We start from the raw sequence: 23,903 nt of genomic DNA, 5'->3' as shown, positions 1-23,903 counted from the left end.
ACCTAGGCTCAGGTCGTTGTAATTTCGATCCCCGTTTGAATTAGACAAGAAATTGATCGGTGTTGTGACATCCGTGATACCTTATGACTTACAATTCTAGAGGACTATTAAGATATGCCTTTTATCCAGTAATTTCTTGTGATTTCGTCATACTTATGAATGGATATTTGTAACTGGTCCATTGTAATTACGCCCAATTTATTATATTACTTACGTCTATTATAGAAACATTTACTTTATTATATAATACATAAATTTATAATTATAAATCTCATTAAAAGCTAAGTACAAATTCAAAGTTTCACCACAATAGTTTCAGAAAATTTTAACTTATGTACATATATGTATGTGTTAACTGACAAACTTGTAATAATATAAACATACAACTATATATCTAGGAGCATAACGCTTTACCTACACTCAGAGTCGACGTAATTCATATGTAGAGTTTCTCTAAATTTGCCAGAGCAAGTATTAGAACTATCAAACTTGGGGGTCTACCAAGCAATCACAAATGAAAAGATTTCTAACGTTTCGAATTCGAATTACATATTTATTTGTTATGTTCCTTCTTATCGACGTTTTAATTTGTTTGACCCAATTATGTATCGAGTTTATTATTCAAAAGCATTCATAACAAGGCATAGAAACATCGATATTATTTGTTAATTGTTCACGAAGTAATATTCAATATTTCAATTTGTCTTGTTCTGATATTTTGTCTGTAAAACTTCCTATAAGGTTCAAACTATTGGCGGCGTGGCCTGGGGTCTATGAGATGTTTTTCTCCTAATATTATTGAATGTAATGACGGCTGGCTCATCCGTCATACTCGTGAACAAATACAGCTAGTGGGGGACTGGTCTGTTACACAGGTTACGGTTACTTATGAAATTATTTCCGTTTGTCAAAAATGCAATAGTCAGTGGGCACTACGTTCTCTCTAATTTAATTCTGTAATCATAATATTTGTAATCATATATAAATTCATTCAATTAATATAATTTTTGTAATCATATATAAATTCATTTGAAAACAACAAGAGCTGAGTTTGTTGATTGATTTGGAACTGACGGTAGATTGGACTTACCAGAAGATTGTATTTGATTAAATACAGTCGCAGTGGATTTGATTAAATTTCCATATATATATATATATATATATCACAAATAATTTTACCAACAAAATTAAATAAGTTACGTTACGTACTTAAGTTTTAGTATAACGAGTATCTTACTGCATGACTGCGTTCCATTTCGCTATAACAAAACTTTGAAATAACCATTAGAAATATTGAAAGATGTGTAAATTATTGTTGAGAAATTTCGGTGTGAATGCTGTGAAACAATATGGATTTTACTTATAATTTGAGTTTAACAATGGAGTTTAATTTCAGTTGAGTATCATTTGAATAAAGAGAGTATTGTTAGTAACTGGACCAGTGGTTCAATCGTAATGTAGCAGTTCATAAACTTAGATCGACTTCCAAGCGTGCTTCATATAAACTCATGATTCCATTGAAATCGTGGTTAAGTGGACACCTGGTACAACAAACTAATAAAATACACAAGTATAAGAAACTGACAAATTTTTGATAATTGATTTCACTCTATTCTCATCCTATTAACTTCCAATGGTGCAGTTGCTGCTAACATAGTTGGGAGACAATACCGTTATTTTTCATAAAAAATTAAAGTTTGTATGAATACAATAGATTTGTATCTAATACACATAACAATAGATCATATTTTAACAAAGCAGGATATTTTACAATTACACATTAAAATTCGTGATATATTCTACTTTTCTATCATTGCACTAATAGATGAATAACATCCAGATATTAAAACTATTAAGTAAAGAATTAACACTACTAAATTCTTCCACAATATATAAGAATAGGCTCCCAGTCCTCGCTCCCATCTATGCACCGTTTCAACAAGTATTGGTATCAGTAGACCTAAGGTAGAGAAGAAAATGGCGCCAACCAGTCCTATTAGGAGTTCCAGGTCTGGAATTGCTACAGCAAGTATAACTGTAAAGAAAAACATATATTTATTGATTTATAACATAGTTGTACTACTGTTATTCTAGTTGTGGAAGTCAAGGGCTTGATTTGTGAATGTGTGTCGGGCTATATTTCACGGGAAATATGGTATCTAATATGACAGACAGCGAATCTACGACCTGTCCATCTAATAACCTTCTCTTTGATTAATTAGTTTTGTTGGTTTGGTAATTATTCCAAGCGACATTACCATCACTGAAGAGTAAGTTAAAAATATAAATTGACAGAATTCTGGCTCGTATCACATTAGTTGATTATTTGTTCTTTGTTATTTATTATAGGTACGATGGGATTATCATTTTGTGTATAAAACTCCCAAAAAAAGGGGTTTTTCCCCTTTTTTTGGGAAGGACTAGCTTTATTGGGGTCGTTGTAATTTTTAAGACAATCTTTAAACGAAAATAACACTTAACACATCTTTTATAACTAATAATTTGCAGTACTTTGTATTTTATAGTATTTCTTTTCGCTATTTGGTAATTAGCATATGGATTTAGCACACGCACTTGTCTTGTCAATTACGTTTACTTAAATAAAGACTATTATTATTAATAACTAGCCATTCGTCCCGGCTTTGCACGGATACATTACTAATTCTTGAACTTCTCGGCATGTTCTATATTATAACACGCATGTATTGTATATTTAATTATTCTTCTTGAAGCACTCTGTCTATTACTAAAACTGCATTGAAATTTATTACGTAATTTAAAAGATATAAGTAATTTTAAAACTATTTAAAGATTATATTATTTAAAGATTATGGCTCTAATAGTAGTAACGAGTTTGATCGCGTAATTTTTAGATTGATTACTGATTTAGAAATAATAATATAACAATAATAATAATCTCAGGACAATTCACACAGCGCCACCCAGACCCAAGTTAAGCTAGCTAAAGCTTGTGTTATGGGTACTAGATAACTGGTACAAATACATAGAATTTTATTTCGTAAATACATATATAATATGCATAGAAAACACCCAGACCGATACAAACGATCATACTCATGAATACAAATGTTTGTGCCGTGCGAGAAATCGAACCTGCGATGATTGGACGTAAAGCATTAAGAATTTGTTAATAGTTAAAAGATATAAGCGAACAGACAGCGTTGGCGACTTTGTTTTATACTATGTAAAGATTATGTACAATATTTGTAACTCGTCTTGACTCAACATTGAAAGCTTATGAATAATTGAAGCCAGATTATACCTACGCAGAAAATCTGTGAGGTTTGTCGTTTATCACAATAAATAAATGGAAAATACTCTAAAGTACTTTCCCCACGCTGATTACTAATTAATACGTAGGTAGGTCAAAAATAAAATCATAATGTTTATACATTTATCTCATTAATGAAATACTATCTTGTTTAGTTTATAAATAGCGTAATATTTCAAGAGGTTCGTATCTTTTGATCAATTTTTTATAGCATAGGGTCAAATGAGCTTGCGACATAATAATGGTAAGTTAAAAAAAAAAAGAAACAAAAAAAATATAAATATTTGAAAAACCTGATTAAAGTGGTTCCACGTGATCTAGTGATTTATAACACTGCTTTACTTGATACCGATGGTCGCGGGTTCCTCGCTCGGTACAAACATTTGTATTAATAAAATTATTGCTTGTATTCGTCTGCGTCATTTCTATATACATATATTATGTTTGTATTTAGAATATAAAACTACGTATGTCTATCAGTTGTCTAGTACCCATAATACAATCCCTGCTTAACTTGCAGATAGATGGCGCTGTGTGAATTGTCCAGAGTTATTATTATTATTACAGTATCGGTTAATAATATAGCTTATATAATATAGCCTGTACAATTACAGGCAGATTCACAGGAATTAGATTTTGGTTCGCAGTAACACACAATACATTGAAACAAGAAAACAATATTCATAGTTAGATATTACTCTCCTAGACTCTAATTAAATTTCATGTTAAACTTACTACGTCACCGAAGATTGCTGGTATAGAACTTTCACTGTATATATGTATGTATATATATAGTACCTGTTATTACTATATGTGATAAGTATGCTACTAGGAAAGTTTTGCGTCCAATACAAACCTCAGAGATTGGTAAAGTATGAATATTATGTTATCTGTGATACAAGGATGCTGTAGTTCCTACTATACTGTACAATGTAGTAGAGGGAACTGATAGAACAAGAGCGCTCCGGGCCAGCGGCATGTCACTCCGTGGATTGAGATACCTACAAAGAATTTACAACTCTAGTGATATTACGTCGTCGTATAAATCCTAGCTGCATTTATTACTTTATGACGCTATTCATTTTTATTATGCTAAGGCTCGAAAGACGAAATAGTGAGAAAGATTAGGAATGTAATGCTGGTTTGTATATTTAGAAGGAGAATGGAGATTCAATGACAGTAGAAATACGTAGAGGTAAGTGACGTATTGTAAAAGAGCTAAATAAAATGTAACTACGACGTACAAAAACTGACGAACTTTTACGAATAATAATAATAATTACCGTGGACAATTTACACAGCGCCATCTAGTCCGAAGCTAAGCAGAACTTGTGTTATGTGTAGTAGACAACTGATGTAAATACTTGGATTTATTATTAAAGATATACATAGAAAACACCAAGATACCAACAAACATATTCATGAATACAAATGTTTGCATTGTGCGAGGAATCGAAACCGCGACCATAGGAAGTAGAACGGTGTGCTATAAACCCCTAGTTCACCGAGGCCGTCAAATGAAAGATAAATCAAAAGAGATAGTATACGGTTACATAAAAAAATTTGCCGATTTGGCGGGAATCGCCAGATCCATACTTAGAGCGGGCTTACACAGTCATCCGTGTAATACGAGTGTTTCCGAATAAACTGAATGTAGTGACAAGCATTCAGTCACCCTTAATACTCCTCCAACGTTGCTATTTCGGAGGATTAACATGACATGCCTCTGTACTACGTAATTTTACTGACGCATTTCCCCTTCCAACTGAAACACAGCTTGCAAAGTTGTTTGGCGGTTGATAGACTTTTGTTCCTTGCAATTTATGTTTACTATAAACGGATTGGTGCGAGTGCACAAATTCTTATTTAATGAGGTCCTCTGGTGTAAATTTAGGGATTAAGAACTAGAGTGCTCGTTTCCGTCTCCAGTAAATGTGTTATTTTTAGGAATTGTCAGGGATTGTTACCGCGAAAATTCAAGAAGTGATGGATTTCCGAGTTATAAATAATTGAAGAATGGTCTTCAAGATTTTGGAACGTTGAAAAATCTCAATTGAGCTACTAGCACTTTCCCACACTTATATACTACATGTCCAAATTAGCTTGATGGTCACCTTATAAATAAGTAACTTGAAATAGATAAACGAGGATTTAGACCCACGCGTATGACATAGTACAAAGTTTAACTCTGGTGATGGTTTGTTGCAATGAACTCCAATTGGCTGCTTCATTGCCCGGAAATTGACAAAGTGGATAGAGTGTACCAACCAAATGCAATCTGACGGCTATCAGAGTACCTGTAACCTTTTTTATTTCCAGTGTAAATGTTCATATAGAATCGCCCTACAATATGATGGGGTGTGAGAGGATACTGTGGGATTCTAATATTAAAATCCCTTGGTAGTCCTCGTTCTTGCGATTAGAATCGGCTCTAGAATCGTCGGTAACTTTTGTAACCAACCTAATACTGTATCGAATCATCTCGTACTTCGACCTTTTTATACGACTACAAACTTTTTGTTTGTCCATAGCAACAGAGAAGGGGAATTATGCAAATAATGGTATACGCTGTTAAAGTTCCTGTGTGTATTTGTTTACTAGGGTTCATCTCTGTCAACAAGCAACTTTGGAATTCGTTCTGTACGGATAATAAATCGTTTTTATATCCCCATTTTACTTTCACTCGTATTCAATGTTGACTTTTAACTGACGGCCGTAGAAGTGAGAATCTAATTGTATTTTAGTGATATGGTTGCGAATATTTTCAAACTTCATGACTGTTATCCCAATTGGAATAGCCAGAGGAATTCCCATCCCATCTGTCAATGTAATAGTTGACATGTACGTATTTCTCTGTGTAGATATACCTAATTGAATTTAAATCAGGAGGCGAATTAATCACAGATTTGTTTTCGGTGTATCCATTGCCGGCGAATCAGACAGAAAATTCATTGACACTAAACATTTTTGCGATCATATTCGAACTCGCGACCTTTGTAGTAGTAAACTACTATGCTATCACATGTGTGTACGTTCAATAAATTTTGTTTATATCCAATTTCGCTTCGTTTTCTTTCGATATTGATGTTACCTGACAGTCGAAGAAGGCAGAGGATACGGAACTTTCATCCACTATAAATATACTATATAATATATATATAAATTGCATGTAACATTTACAATATTACTATGTCTATAACAGTAGAATATACAAAAAATGGTCGAGTTATTTTAGGTAGGTACGTAAGATATTAATAGTATATGAAACATAATATAAAATTAATTATTTTAAAAGAGTCTCTTCAATAAATTTATAATCGTGCTACAACTTTTTTATAATCTTATATATATAAAATGCTCGTGTCACAATTTTAGTTACCATACTCCTCCGAAACGGCTTCAACGATTTTTATGAAATTTTATATGCATATTTTGAGAATCGGCTACTGTCTATTTTTCATACCCTAAGTGATAAGTATTGTCTATCCCTAATATATATTTTTTGTAATGTGGCATAAAAAACTCTAAATATTCACCCTTCTCTCACCAACCCCTAGTTTTAATAGTGATTTTAATTTATATGGCAATCCAACGTTTATGAGGTCTGCTAGTTTTATTATTAGATAATCGGGTTATTTATTACCATTTATTAAAAAAAACAAGAATGAACGACAGATTTTAAGATATTTATAGGTAACTAGCGTAGTAAATAAAAGAGGAAAGAGATATAAAGCTACATTTACATATGTAAACTACATCCACGTTAGTAACTTAGGTTTGGTTTGCGATAAATTTACAAATTTATTTATATTTGTCTTAAGTTTGTAATATCTACAAACGTCTGTTTGTAATCTAAAATATTTTTTTTGCATAAAATATTATCGTTATCGTAACTACGCTAAGATGTAATAAGACGAAATAAGATAAAGATGCATATCTCGTCTCCACACAACTTTGTCTGTATTATATTTCCCTGTTTCTCAGACATTTTTCATGCAGCTCCGCTCCTATTAATAATAGCGTGAAGTTATATAGCCTATAGAGTTTCTCGATAAATATGCTATCCAATACTGAAAGAATTCTCCAAATCGAATCATTAGTACCGCAGTTTTCTCTGTACATCCAAACTCACACTCTTTAGCTCTTTATAATAATAGTATAGATGTAAAATGAAATCGAATTTGAGCGAGAGCATTACTTCACTGACACAATATTAGATCGGTACTTGGAATCAATCAAATCCAAGTCGTAACAGGTCGATATTCTCATCAATCTTCCTGAACGTGCTTACATATAACTCTGTCATCATAACGGATTTTCATGTATAGAGTATGTCTACAACATATACCTATAAAGTATGTCATATCTACTTTATACTGCTATCTTGTAATACTCCGTTCAGTGATGGATTTTCAGAGGCTCATCGTGTAATTTTTTACAATTTTTTGTTATATATAATGATTTCGTATCTAATTCGATGCATTGTTTTCATTTACGTTTATTTTGTATAATAATTTATATGCTGCTGTCAGAACTGTTATTGTTGTATTGTGATGTGTGAGGTAATAAATGTTATTCTATTCTAAATTAAAATTTAAATTTTAAAAAATTAATTAGTATAATTTTATATGTATAATTAGTAAAAATCACGGGATCTTACCACGTTTTATTTTTATGGAGTTTCCTCAATAAAAATAATGTAGTAAAAATTTTAGTCACTAATAAAAATTAAGTTTATTATGTTATTTTTTTCCTAACAGTTCAGAATATATATTCAATTGAAAATAACTGGCTGAAAACAAAAGTCTTTATATTTTTTCAAAGCCAATTTGTTAACATTGTTTCCTTGTTTAGGAGTTAACATTACATGAAAATCCTGTGCACGAACAACTATTGTCACGCACGTCTGTTACTTAATTAATCGTTTGCTCAGTAAATATGTTAAAATAGAAGTTTAAAATTTGTTTTATTCCAGAATATGCTAATAATATCCTAACTTATGAACCCTAATGGAGTCATGAGTTCAAACCTAGACGGCATTGAAAACTTTCTAATAAAATTAAACTTGAATAAAATATAGTAACAAGTTAGGTTTTAATTAATTTTATCGTTACCACATTTTATACTATTGAAGTCAAAGATAAAATTATTTATTAATATATTTACAGTACAGTTTATGATAGTTAGGAAGTGAAGACTGCATCTAACGTTTAATGAGGATTAATCACTATATTATACTTATACTAGCTACTGGCCCGTATTCGCCCGGTTGTACATGTATTATACATATAAAACTTCCTCTTGAATCACTCCATCATTAAAAAAAAAAAACCGCTTCAAAATCCGTTGCGTAGTTTCAAAGATGTAAGCATACATAAGGACGGACAGACAACGACAGCAACTTTGTTTTATACTATGTACTTATATAGGACATCTTTCATCACTAATACATGCAAAATTTATGTCAGTATTTTTTTACAAATATAAGTTGATACATAGTTATATTAATAAATTATAGAAATTAATATTTATTTACTGTTTTGGACGCAAAAATGTATACATGGCGAACTTAATGCCTGATGATTCTTTCTACTAGTCAAATTATTATAGTATTACATAAAATATGTCAATATATTTGTGATGGAAACGATGTGATGCAATTTTAAAAGACTAACACTGAACGGCAACAGTATCTATGCGTCATCAATTTCAGGCTGAGGCTATTCTGAGGGTCATAATTGGCAGTGCCATCTACACTAGTCCAACCCTAATACAAGAGTATTAGGGTTTTACTGTGAACTGTGTTAATTCCGCAAATACAGCAGTACATATGCACAGCAGTACATATGCACAGTAAATGGATAGATTTAAAGGAAATCGCTAATTAAAATTAATTTTAATTTGTAATTAAATCTCTATATTTTGTACATATTTACAAAAATACGTTATCTCATCTATCTCATTAATCTTAATAATAATAAAACGTGAAAGTTTGTGAGTATGGATGTTTGTTACTCTTTCACGCAAAAACTACTGAAAGGAATTTAATGAAACTTTATAATAATATAGCTTATGCATCAGAATAACAATTAGGCTATATTTTTTATTGAAATTTACCGCTGGTGAAACCGCGGGCACAGCTAGTATGTCATATTTATCATTAGCTTGCCACCCATAATACAAATATTAATGAAGTTAAAGTCATTTCAACTATACGGCGCTATGTATGTTTTTCAATACCTATTTATTTACTTTAAAAAGCATTTATAATTAGAGGTGTTTTTTATATATGTACTAGCTGTCCCGGCAAACGTTGATTTGCCATATAAATTAATAACGCTATAAAAAAGTAGGTTGAAAAATTAGGATTGTATGTATTTTTGTATGTTGTATCATAAATAAATAGAAACTAAAAATTTTGTCTAAAAAGTAAAAAAACAATTTAGGGGTGGACTACCCCTAACATTTAGGGGGATGAAAAATAGATGTTGGCCGATTCTCAGACCTACTCAATACGCTCACAAAATTTCATGAGAATCGGTCATGCCGTTTCGGAGGAGCATGGGAACGAAAACTGTGACACGAGAATTTTATATATAAGATATAAATTGTTACAATAGGATCAATTTTTCTATCAATTATCCGGTATACGTATTGCGTAGCTCAGCTTGAATTGTGATTAGTTTTCTATTCTATTTCTATTTTATTCTATATTTTATTCGGTATTCAAACAGATCGGATCTTTTTATATTTCATGCCTTCAGTGACGGCCAACTGTCTTACACGGCTGACCTATTGCCACCTATTACTCGCTCATTACTGTTTCGCAGTGAAAAACTTGCATGATTTTCTCAGAAATCTGTGAATACCATCTACGCACATATGGTTGTCACTAGCCATAAATTAAGTCGAGAAAAAATAGAACAGATATTCATTTTATGTATTCTTATAAAGGTTTATGCAAGTAAATAGTTGGTATGAAATTATTATAGGATGATTGAAGAGATTATCTTCCTTTCTTTTCCTGGCTAGTCCTACCGAAACTATATTTATAACTTTGATTATTTTATCATTCATATTGTAACTTTAGTAATACGGTCATGACATTTCAATAAACCGTAATAATACTCAATTAACATTTAACAATGAAAAATAATATACATATTCTTTTAATTCAATATGTGGGTAGGTGTAGGTTATAGAGGTCTAAATAATAAGTTGTTATTACGGAAATAATATAAACAGGAAATTGCGTTATTTTTAATCTATTCTGAATGTCAACTAAATAGAAAATTCTTTTAAAAAGTCCAGCTTATATAATCTGGTGAAGCAGCGTGTATTGCCACTACAACTTAACCGGGCCTATAAGATGTCGTTCCACAAACATATAGTCTTAGATGGGCAACGAATGCCCATAAAATAACTGTACCCATTGACCTGCAGTCCAAACTAGAGCACTGTTAAAAATGGCAGGAAAACGGTGACAGTCTCTTGCGGAATATGACGAACGTCACTCGCGAAATAGTTTATATAATAAAAGTAAATACAGGCGGTATCTTTGTCTATGAGTATTTTTCTAGCAGTTATTTATATTTTATTCTATTTAATTTTAATGTGGACAAAGCAGATCTCTGTGTCTAGTACTTGTGACATTTTTAACAACAATAACAAAAACGGCGAACGTTCATTTTCTTTTTTCATCTTTTTATTTATTTATTTAAGCTTTGCATTCCATAATTTTACAATAGATAGATAGACAGGTACATTTCAAAGTAGGTTAATTATGGACCCTGTTGGGCACAGCAAGCGGAAGAGAAGAGAGGAGGACGAGTTATTTTTTATATAATATATAATAATAATAATAAAAATAGTAATAATAATTAATAATTTGAAATGGTATATATTTAATTACTAAAATTGTGTAATATTTAATTCAATATGTCATTTTTATACTTAAAAGACTGTTACATATTTCAGAACTCTAGTGCGTATCTCGTCCGGAATAATGAGCCAATATATACCAATTATAGGTATCTGAAGTCTACCAATCAAGGAAACTATAAGTATGTTGAAGTATTTAAAAATATATATATAAAAGAAAAGTACTTAATAAAATCGTTATTTCGTGATATTTTTAAGTATCCACAATATACAGAGAATTATTTAAATTATTTAAATCTTAATAGATAAAAAAATAGTTTTATGTCATCTGTAGATATTATAGATAACCAAATCTATCTATATAATTCTAGAACATGCTTAAAATAAAATTAATACAGCTATATATGGTATTATGAAAGCAAATAACTAGATATTAAAAACATATATACTGATTTAAATTTCAAGCGGTCATTTCTAATACGTACAATTATGAAAAATCACTGGATCTTACCAGGTTTGATTTAGTTTTTATATCATCATTCAATTCAGTAGTAACAAACGTGTGCAGGTAGACGAATATCTTTGGCTATAAAAGATTTTATTTACCATTTACCCGCTGCTCTACAGTTTACCCGTGATTATGGCGGTTGAAGCTGCCGAAATATCAGGAACTCAATAAAAATAAAGAAAACGTGGTGAGATCCCGAGATTTTCCCTAATTGTACGTATAAAAAAATATAATGTTTATTTTTAACATTTACATATTCATTGCGCATTTACATATAGCATACCTGTTAAAAGCACGCTGAAAGTCCTCAATAGGAATTGTCCTGTGTTATAAAAGCGCCTGCTTATCTTCATTTGTATTCGACCCCAAATTATATCCATTGGGGCATACATTTGAAGGCAGTAAGTGAAGAACACTGCTGCGGCAATGAGAAATTTAGCCACCATTGCTAACCTGAAACAAGATTATATATATAACAAATAAATTTCATTTCAATTTCAATTTTATTATGTTTTATATAGGCTACGGTAATCGTTTACCATCAGATGGCTTATAAGCCTGTTTGCTAACTCCATAATATAAAAAAAATCATAGCCCACCGGGTGGAAAGTGGCTACTGTATTATTCCTATACATGAATAGCACTATAGACATGGGGGGAAGGGGATTGTTAGTAATGTGGATTGATAACCCCATTGCTAGCAATGTACCATGTCAGGTCGACCTCCACGCGGTTCCCCCTGGAAACCGTCGTGTTCCTGATAAATTTGTCACAATGGGCTAACTGACCTGACCTTATGCTCATCTTATCGTCCTCCACTGGTGCCCCGCCAGCGTAAACCGTTAGCGCAGGCGGGTGCACCATCCCATTATCATCCACAAAAAAAAAGCACTATAGACATCGCAACTTCATGTGACCTCCGTAGTACTGTAATACATATGTATTTTCACGACCTCGTTTGTCACACCGCCTTACTCCTGTAGCGGGTTGATCGATTGTATCGATCTGAATGTTTTCTATGTATAATATGTATGTATTTATATTCTTTGTCTAGTAACCATAACACGAGCTCTGCTTAGTTTGGGACTAGACAGCGCTGTTCGAATTGTCCTGAGCTATTGTTATTGTTATGTTATTATTCGCTATCGTCTCCTGTAATTTTGCTTCCGTATCTTTCAGTATCAAACCAAAACATAGTTTACAAAGTAAACTGCGTAGCGATAAAGTATAGTGAGTGTTTGTAATATTTTCCTTATAACAATTCATACTTTCTCCAGTATTGATGATAGGGCAGTAAATAAACTGCTATTTTATCCCAAGCTTAACATAATAAATACTTGTCAAAATGGATGGATGAATTTGTTTTCTACCAAAGACGATAAACATATAGACTATTTGTCACTCAATTGTCCCATTCCTATCGACATGTCTGATCTACCTCGTTGTCCCATCAATTTATTCTAGTCCCAGTTCCTTTGTGACCACATTTGTCGTTGAACGACTTTTTTTTCTATACTTACATATAACAAGATTGTAACTGATCACAGTCTGTAGGTGGAAAATAGATACGTATAAGAAAAACTATTATTGTTGGACTTCATCAACAAAAGAGATGATATTATATCATTTATAACTCAAAACAATGACTAGAATTTTATGGTACTAAACTACCTAATCGATTTGTTGGACGCTCCATTTAAAATATTGCGTTGTTTTTTTCTATTGGAGTACAAATAAAGATTTTATGGACTATTATCTTTCCGAATAGGAATATAATATTTTCCCAGTTACGGAGTCTCGCGGGCTGAGTCTATAAAAAAAACTGTTGTTTTCCAACCTTTGTTTTACGTCAAGAAAATCTTCATACAGTACTGTAGTAAGTTCTATATTAGAACGTGTATTTAAAGGTACACTAGCAGGTTTCTACCAAATTTGGCTCGTCAGGGAGAGCAAAACTAGTGATGATGATATGTGTTAACATATATCTGCAAATGGGCCTCTTAAACCTACACCCGGGACACAAGTCCCGGGAACTGATCGGAGTTTCCCTTTTTATTACGCGATGTTACAGGTACCGACACGGTATTTTCATGGAATGCAATTCGGCTCACCGACTAAAGGCCGATGCGGACTGCCGGATTTATATCAGCTAAAAACCTAACCGTTGTTCCTCCAATTCGAATCACCGAGATCATAGGAACCGCGTTCGAATTCGTACAAAACCTTTTTTCCAAAAATATCTTATGATCTTTTTTTACATTATATCGTTTAAATTATTTTATCTACTTTAATATTGAAACCTATATAATACAGACAACATTTCTGTATACATAAAAAATAAACACACAGTCAATTTGTCAATTGTTCCAACGATATGTCTGTTCTATCTCAATATCCCATCAATTTGTTCTAGTCGCAGTTTCTTTAAGACCATTTTTGTCTGTGAACGAATTCTTTCTAAACCTGCAACGTATCTTTTTCCATCAATATCCAGACTACTTTCAGGACTTTTTAAGCCAGCTGCGCCAGAATTAGGTTAATACTTTTTTCAGTCTCTTTTTGATGATGTAATAAATGAATTAGATTTTCTTACAAAAAACAATGAAAGCACATTGTTTTTTTATTTTACGTTTATGGCCTAGAATGGAAGACTATATTGCTCATCTGATGGCTATAATATATGTAGGCAAGGAAAAAAATATATTACAAGAACATGACATGATGCATAAGTGACTAAAATACCCTACATGAATATGTATTTTTTTAATATGAAAAGTTTATATTTTAGATTTAGATTATATTTATTTATTCTTATTGTACTATTTAAAAAGTTGTGTACAATTGGCAAGCTTAATGCCGTATGGCATTCTCTATGAGCTAACCATAGGGTAAAATAGAAAGCAGTTGAAGGCAGTGTTGTGAGAAGGTACATTTTTGGATATTTTCAGATAAAACAATATTTATGCGAAACTATGATTTCAATTATTTTCATTTTGCAATCATTGAGTTATTCCCGTGTTGATTTATTCCCAATTGAGCAGATTTGTAGTTACATTTTTTATTGTGAAATAAAATGTACTTGATCTTACAGATTGCAAAAAGAACTATCGAAATACATACGTTCTGCACGTATTGATAAATAAAAATACAATCGTATAAAAAAAATATTTTTCGAAGTCGGTATAAAAGGGTGCCGTTTATCATTTAACTAACATAACATTGTAATTTTCACATCATCGTCTATGTAAATTTGAAAGCAGGTTGGTTACTGCGAGCGTGAAACCTACCATCTTATTTATTGCCTCGTAAAATATTATTCAACCACAGATTAGGATGGCTACCTCTATCTACAGCATCCGTGTGATTTCATTCATCGTAACTTTTTATAACCCTTATAAAAATTCATCACCATCTTATTTATACATGTACTTATGTGTACACATTTATGAACATGTTTATATTTATAGGTTTATTTAATTTGGTGCTTCAGAACTGAAAGTTTCAAGAGCAAATACTTCATACTCTTTTACAACAAATAAACAAACACAATGCTTAAATGATTTTAGACATATTACTTGTACTTTATTTTAAAAAGTAGTTAGAGATCTCTATAAAAATGACTACCTTGCGACTGTATGCATTTTTAAAAGTCGATAATCATATAAAGAAAAGTTAGTAGTTTAGTTTTTAGTTAATAACTTTATCCGCTTATCTGTTTTTCGCCTCTCTCCATTCTATGCAACGTATTTTGATTAGTACCTATATCCATATTATCTTTATTTATATATATTAACATAGATAAATTTTTTAAACAGAAAGTTTGTATTTAAATAATAATATGTTTGTATCTTTTGTCTTTACTTTAATTTTCTTTTTATATTTGGAACAGCAAACAAGCATATCAGTGCTGTCATTATTAGTACCGCTTATGTATTGTTATTTTGATAGATATAGATAGATAGATGCTTTTTATGTATCTATCTAAGATAAATAAAAAGCTTTATTTTTCCAATTTTACAATCCTTACAATTATTGTCCTGCAAAATTCCCTGGGATCTCCCTCCCTGGGGTCCCTATCCCTGGGGTCTGGGAATGTCTGCTGGTATGCACTTCTCTCTTATTTACCAAGTATTTACTTAATTACATATATTATTAAGACTGCCTTTTACGCACATAAAATACAGTATTTTGCTTTTTCAATATTTATATATTAGTTCGAATAGATCGCCTTAGTGATTGCAAAAAATATGATAAGAATCTGTTCAATCTGTTCACAATTGATGAAGATTTTGCGTAAATTCAAACCTTCATGTTAGGGTTACGATTTCATTTAGTGCATTCACTGATTCATTGTGACAGCCTCGTACGAAATCTATGAGAAGATAAATCAAAAGATGGAATTTAATCACCTCAGAAAGAAATATCTTTATATTTCAATTCAAAACAGCGAATGGCTTTATTATGAAAATTTCATTTTACAACTTAAGTTCAGTTCTTCAAGTTACAACATAATTACAATCGTAAAGATTGAAAATTGCCCAGTTTATTGCTTTGAATTACGTCCATTGAGTATTATAATACATTTATTTCGTAGCCAATATTATGGTAGAAATAGAAACGAAACAGTAGTGTCTTGTCAACACAAGTCAAACGAATAGATCGATTACTATCGATTACTGTTAAGAAAATGGCTATCTTTATACGATGCGTTTTTTTATGTATGAGCAAGTGTGTTAGCGATTCAGCGCGGGCGCAGGTTGCCTGTAATCGTGAGTGATTTTACTTCATTACTAGTTGAACCCGCGGTAGATTTCATACAAAATTATTATTGCCCATGTGTTATTCTGATGCATAAGATATATTACTTTAAAGTTTCATCAAAATCCGTTCGGTAGTTTTTACGTGAAAGAGTAACAAATATTCATACTCACAAACTTTCACGTTTATAATATTATTAAGATATTTGTGTTCTCTCTTTTGCGCGTATGTTTCACGTCATACCACTTTCTTTTAAAATTTCATTTTATATTCCACAGATTGTATATTGCAAAGACACGTATAAGGTTTATAAATTACTAGCTACTCGTGTCGGCTTTGCCCGGGTGTACATATGAACCTTCTTGAATTACTCTATCTATCAAAAAAATCGCTTCAAAATCCGTTACGTAGTTTTAAAGATTTAAGCGTACATAGGGACCGACAGTATTCGTTGGGTGGCTCGTCTCCAAGGATGTTGAATTAAAATATTTTCAGCGAAATGTGGGCACGTCAAGCAGCCTTCACCACGACGTACCGTCTAGATCTAGACTCGACAGTGTCATTGATAATAACTAGATTCTAAAAACAATATTCCTTATTATTCTCAGACTAGATTCTGTTATTGTACATATAGCTAGCTATATTCATTTACTTTACTAATTAATTTACTTTTTATCTACTTTTACTTTTATCTTTTTTGTTTCATTTATTAAAAATATATAATGAAGATCGCTCTGTTTATTATAAGCTACAACTAATTAAAAAAAAAAATATTCAGTGCTCATACATCGAATATTGTGACACATTTTATGTATATTATATTTGTGTATATGTCCTAGATCTTATTTCATATTTTTTGTTATCATAAATATAATAAATTTATATGTAAACAAATATAGTTAAAAAACCGGCATGTTAGAATGGGGGCTGTCTGAAAACTAGGGACGTATAGGTGCACCTAAGTGAGGTTGTACTTACGTCAGCAATAACTGAGGCAGCTTCTGTTACCAATTTTCTATGTTATTTTTTTATTTCTTATTTAGTGTTTTATTGTAAATTGTATTATTTGTTTTATGTTGGCATTAAATCAATTATCTATCGATCTATTTTAAAAGAATGTTTGCTTCATTAGTGTATTAGGCCAAGATCAGTAAAAATAGCTATAAGAGTGGAAATAAAATAAAAAAGAAATATTTTTGTAAGAATTAATTTTCGTTTTATATAAACATGATAATATCGGCAGCACATAAAAATGGTAGTAAACATTCCGTTTAAATACTATGTATATATATATATATATATATATATATATCATTAGTAGGTCTGCAATCTATTACTAATGCAGTTAAACGGGTTTTAACATGAATAATATTATGGTAAATTAGGTATTTACGTTGTGAGTAGATTGCACTAGCTTTGTTAAAGCTAGTCGTCGAGAGAGGGAAATACCTTTATTTATTAAGAAAATATTTGTGTTAATACCCGTTTAACTATATTAATAAAAAGATATGTTCACCGTTCCACCTTTGTGAAATTTACAGTCTATATGTTATTCTGATGTATAAGTATATTACTGTAAAGTTTCATCAAAATCCGTTCAATAGTTTTTGTGTGAAAGAGTAACAAACATCCATCCATACTAACAAACATTCGTGTTTATAATATTAATAATAAAATGTGTGTTAAGACAGAGCTACCATGCTCATTATACTGATTCTAAGCTCGTAAAGTCTCCTAAATAAATAAAGATAAAAAAGAATTTGTTGTGAATTAAACGAGAAATTATTTAAATAATTTTAAATGATGATGATGATGTTTTAAGGAATTAAATATCCTCACCGTTGCTTCTCAATACATTTATGAAAATATCATCTATGCCAGGAGGAATATAGACAGTTTCAAAAGAGTTAGTGATTGCACCAATAAAAGCTTACGTAACAATAACAAACTAATTTTACCTAAATGTCGTTTGGCTAAAGTTAGTAATTCGTTTTATGGCAATTGCGTAAGGTTTTACAATAAAATACCAGAGTCTGTTATAAATCTGCCAGAAAAAAGATTTAAATGTCAAATAAAACAGTTCCTTTGCAAAAAAGCTTACTATAAAATTGAAGAATTCGTTAACGATAATAATGTTTTTATAGAAAAACTTTAAATCCATAGCACTGACTATATTATCTGATTATATTAATAATGAGTGCGTAGCGACTTATCGCATGCCTCTTACTTGTTATACTGTAATTATTTATATAAAAAAAACATCTATTAAAAAGAGCAACACACAAGTTTCTTGCTCATTCTTCTTGTGATGAATCTGCATTCCGAATGAGTGGTAGAATCAAAATATGACTATTCAAAAGTGTTTGTAATGAGTTTATTTGAATAAAGATTATTTCTATTTCTATGAATGGATGGTTGTTATCTTTCACGCGACAACGATTGAACGGATTTTGATAAAACTTTACACTAATATTGCTTATATATCAAAATCACAGGCTATAATTTTCATGGAAAATCGCAGGCACAGTCGGAGAATATACAGGAGTTTCAGTTTTAAATAGATCTTAACACAATTTGACTCTTTAAAAAAGTTTCTTACGCATTTTATATCAGTATTTTATTTCTATTCGAAACAAGATGATATATTTAAATATCAGCGTAGTTTTAAATTACTAATGTGATATAATTCCTGGTAATAGCTTGATTAGAGTCAATGAAAAGTTACTGATTTTCTTTCTTATAACATCACGAAGAATTTATTTCTGTTCGTTATTCTGTAGGAACTTTCTTATTAGTTTTATTAGTTCTAAGTCTGTGCCTAACTAAATTATGTTATAACGCAGAGAAATATGGATGTTAGGAGTTACGGAAATCGTGAATTAATATTTGGGCCACGAGATTTTGTTATACCTGATCAATGAAGAAGAAACTCTTACATGTAGATATTAAAGTACATTATTCATTACATCACGATTGAAACGGTATTTAGAGTTAGATATTTCAAGACACAGAGAGTTACTACTATGCCATACCGTATTTAATAATGGTCAGGCTTGTAATTTAAAATAATTAAGGCCGAATTTCGACCGTTGAGTGACCACTATTACAGATTCATACTTAAATATCAGGTTATTATGATATTTGATTTTGGAATACAGAAGTAGCCTATCAATAGTCTCAAGTTTAAGTTTTCCTACATTTTGTACAGAGTCGTTTGCTTGGATGCCTCGTATACCCTGCCTATGAGGCGAGGCGCGCCTTGACGTAGACTCGCCTATAGGCGGGTATTGCGCTAGGCCGCAAAATATCTTTGAAATTACTATAGATAGTGGGTGAAATTACATGGCAAGGAAAACTCGGAGTCCTCCAAAAAGGCAACGCATTAGAGGTACTAGTATTACATTATTTATTAATACATTAAGTATATTTAAATAATATTCATTGACACCTAACAAAAAGTACTTAATAAATTTGACATATGGTGTAACTTATGTGTAACACTTATTTTTTTATTAATTCCATTATAGATTATAAAACTTTGCTGAAACAATGTCGAAATATGTGTACTATTTTATTAATACTGACATTATTTTAATACTTACTTATACCATATATTAAAAGTCACATTATAGGTATAATAAAATCAGCATATAATTAGATTTCAAGCATCTTCAATAATGCACGTATGCAATAAACCAATATTGAGTTTAAACATAATTGCTACAATGTAACATTTAATCTAAGCCTGAAGCCTGTCTAGATATTTATTGGGACTTTGTTTACGCCAAAGTTAATTAAGACCTAAGCTTTGTTATGAGGATATTCTGATTGGTACATTATTTGTTGATCACAAAAGTGAAAGTGAAACAAAAGCAATAACAAGACTATATTTCTGTAAGATCTTTGACTTCTAAAATTCATTATAATGAAATCTCAGACCAATAGAAATGACAATTAAAATTAACTTTTATAGAGAATTCACAAAGAAACCGCAAAAATAAGTTCACCTCAAATCAAACTAAATAGAACTCGTCATAATTGAACTGAGGTCACCGACATAGCTCTACGAATTTCTAAGTTGAAGTGGCTGTTGGCTGGACATATCTGTCGCAGAACCGATGCTTGCTGAAGTAGACGTGTTCTAGAGAGAAGATCGCGAATTGTCATTATGATGAACAGCATAGGACGCCCCACAGCTAGGTGAAGTTACAACAAATGATCATGCCCAGTGATGTGCTGTGGGAAAGATCCATGTCCAGTAGTATATAACATCATCATCAGCCCACTGTAGTCGAGGTGATGATGATGTTATTTGCAATTAAAAGTAAAAATTAGAATCTATATACTACTCAACCTAATTAAAAAAAATACAGCTCTTCGACACCGATATTTGTAAGCCTTTGTAATTGGTGTGGGAAACAAGCTGAAGCCGACCAGATAGAAATGAGTAATCATGGCTAATATAATAAACTCAAAATTATTTATAACATATGAAATTTCGGCGTATTGTGCATGTCATATTTTTTATCAAAATCTATACCGTCCAGTTCCGCTAGCTACTTCAGTTCAGAAGAATTGGATAATAATATAAAGCCAGGACAATTCACACCGCGCTATCTAGTCCCAAGCTAAGCAGACCTTGTGTTATGGGTACTAGACAACTAATAGAAATAAAAATCAGAATCAAGTATATCACGTCATTATTTGTCGCCCTTGGTATCTATCTTACGTTGACTAAACGTATTCCAGAGTACTAAACGTATACTTAGAGAGTACATATAAAGTACTTATATAGTATACTAGTAGTGCTCGCGACTTCGTCCGCGTGTAATAGTGACCTTGGATAGCATTTTTAACTATTTAGGCTAATTATAAGAGGCCAACGAAAAATGTTTCGTTCTAACTTCAAAAATAACAAATTTTTATAGAAACTTTCATACTCTATTTTATTTTATCCTCTTAGGGGTAAAAACTTTTACGTACTTTCAAATTTTATGCTTCTAGCTTTAAAAATAATACACGCATACAACCTTTCCTCTCCCCTTTCAACCCCCTACAACACTTATTTCGCATTCAAAAGTATCTATATAGCCTATATCATTTCTCAGCGTCTAGACTTATTTGTATACTAAATTTAATTTATACCAGTTCAGTAGTTTTGGCGTGAAAGCGCGACAGAAAGACAGACACTTTAACTTTTATAATATTAGTAAGGATTTGGACTGAATCGGCTTGATGTTGGTAAGTACCACGGTATATTATCTGATCCTGTATTATAGCTAGCAAAATTTTTGTTTCCATTGTACACTAGAAGGTAAGATTAGTAATAAGATACCCCTCAAATCGAATTTACGACGGCCTGAGCTGAGGTTCGAACCCCTAGCGGTGCCCTCTGAATAAAGTCGTATCAGGCGGGAGTTGGCCTTCAGCCGCTCCATAAGTCCTTCCGCGGGTTTAGAGTGCCATCTGTACTCACTCGCTCCCTAACATTCGATGAAGCTTTAAAGGCCGGCTGCGGCCAACAGCATTGGAGTAGTCAAAAAAAAATAAGTTACGATGGGACTTGCATTATGTTAAAAGTCAAAAAAAATTAGTAAAGATTATAAAAGAATAACAAAGGTACTCACGTGTCTCCTTGCGGTAGGTTAAGCGTCACACTTCCCTGCACCTCGTTTCCATACCGCAAATAACCAAATGCACCGGTCACCCCATAGAGTATGGCGACGAAAGTCATGGTGATATTCAGTACCCCTGGACATCCTAAGAAGAGCTGTGGATGTCTCATCTCATTTTCAATGGGCATCACAATATTTATGCCTTCCATTGCAAATATCGCTGTACTGAAATTAAATTAATAATAATCATATATAGATAAAATTTACACTAAGCTATCTATCCCCAAGCTAAGAACTGCTTGTGTTATGGTTACTAGACAACTGATATAAATATGTATATAGATACATTTTTTTGTAAATAGACGAATAATATTATATGTACAGAAATCAGCGACAAACAATCGTACTCATGAGAAGAAATTAATAGTCATATTTTTTATTCTACCATTTATTCAGAACGCTGACTTATATTATAAGTAGAATAAGCAAGAGACTTATGGGTTGCTCTTTTAAATAAATGTTGTTTTCAGTCAACATTAACAAGGAGACACAAATTATTTGTACTGTGATGTTGCCAAACAAATTCTCTGTACAATTAGATAGTATTGTAAGCATTAGGAATTTTAAGACTTTTTATATAGAATGAATATATCAAATGGACATAAGTAATAAGTTTAAGTTTAAGTTGCTGTTAATCAAAATCTGTTAAATAAATTATAGAATTCTCGTGTCACAATGTTAGTTACCCTACTCCTCATTTCTTCATATTCTCTGGTTTCAGAATCGGCTACTAACTATTTTTGATATCCTAAGTGGGTGGTGGTTATGGTGGGTTGTCCACACCTAATATTTAATTTTAACACATTTAATGTGGCATTAAAAATATATGCAACCACAAATTTTCACACTACTACCCTTAAACCCTATTTTGTAATAGTAATTTTAATTTATATGGCAAAACAACGTTTGCCGGGACTAGCTGTCCCGGCGGTTACTATAAAACTCAGTCCTTTCATGTCTCAATATTCATCGTACCCATTTTCTCAAAACTGTTCTCCTGAAACTAAAGGCTACTTTGAAAGTCGCCAGCGTCCACAGAGGGGTGTATTGGCCAATTAGCTTTGAGATAGACTGGACCAAATATGTCTTAAGTTGTGAGTAGAATGTAATGACGTGCTAGAAATTGGTGAAATTATTTATCTAAATCATAATATTTTATAAAATAACTCAATCTATGAATAAAATACCGTTAGTTTAAATAATAATAATAATTATGTTTATTATAGCATCATTCGCTCATTTGTTAGTAATTTATTTTAAATCTTATGTTAGTAAAGTTCTTAGTTTATTATATTATACTACTATTATACTAACTGCGCCTGCGATTTCACCCGCTTACTAATGCATATGCTATATTATGTTTCATCAAAATCCGTACAGTAATTTTTGCATGAAAGGGTAACAAACATCCATACTCACAAATTTTAGCGTTTATAATATTATTAAGACTAAGATTTAGTAGCAATACACTAATGGTGGTTACAAGTTGTTACATCTTTCCCTAACAAGTATACTAACAAAATCTTGTGTAATTTATAGGCCAATTATTTTCAGAATACTGTTGAAGCTACAGCGTATTCTGATTAATAAAGACGCAGTTTTTTTTTCTGATCATGGCATAAAAGATCATCTGTTCATACAAGAGCGAACATGCCAGATGCACTATAGAAACAGCCATTCATTTGCAAAAACATTATGTGACAAAATAGTATAGGAAAACTGTAGGAAATAGTAACAAATTTCTGCTATTGAATCTAGATTTTTCCATAAATCTTGTAGACATGCCTGT

General features: G+C 31.5%; 1 protein-coding gene across 1 annotated transcript in view; it reads right to left on the bottom strand.

Moving 5' to 3' along the window:
- Positions 1–1,799: 1,799 nt before the first annotated feature.
- Positions 1,800–23,903, bottom strand: part of LOC131853341 (proton-coupled amino acid transporter-like protein CG1139) — a 37,592-nt gene continuing 15,488 nt past the window's right edge. Inside the window, exons 7-9 of the mRNA XM_059204208.1 lie at positions 22,067–22,279; positions 11,965–12,134; positions 1,800–2,035 (exon numbers count right to left, since the gene is read on the bottom strand). Of these exons, the coding sequence (XP_059060191.1) occupies positions 1,800–2,035; positions 11,965–12,134; positions 22,067–22,279 (619 nt within the window). The remainder of the gene's footprint in view (positions 2,036–11,964; positions 12,135–22,066; positions 22,280–23,903) is intronic.

The sequence above is a fragment of the Achroia grisella genome, unplaced genomic scaffold, assembly GCF_030625045.1.
Source record: "Achroia grisella isolate CSIRO2021 unplaced genomic scaffold, CSIRO_AGI_Agris_v1 utg900, whole genome shotgun sequence".
NCBI classification, from domain to species: domain Eukaryota; kingdom Metazoa; phylum Arthropoda; class Insecta; order Lepidoptera; family Pyralidae; genus Achroia; species Achroia grisella.
This window is presented reverse-complemented; position numbering and strand designations above follow the sequence as displayed.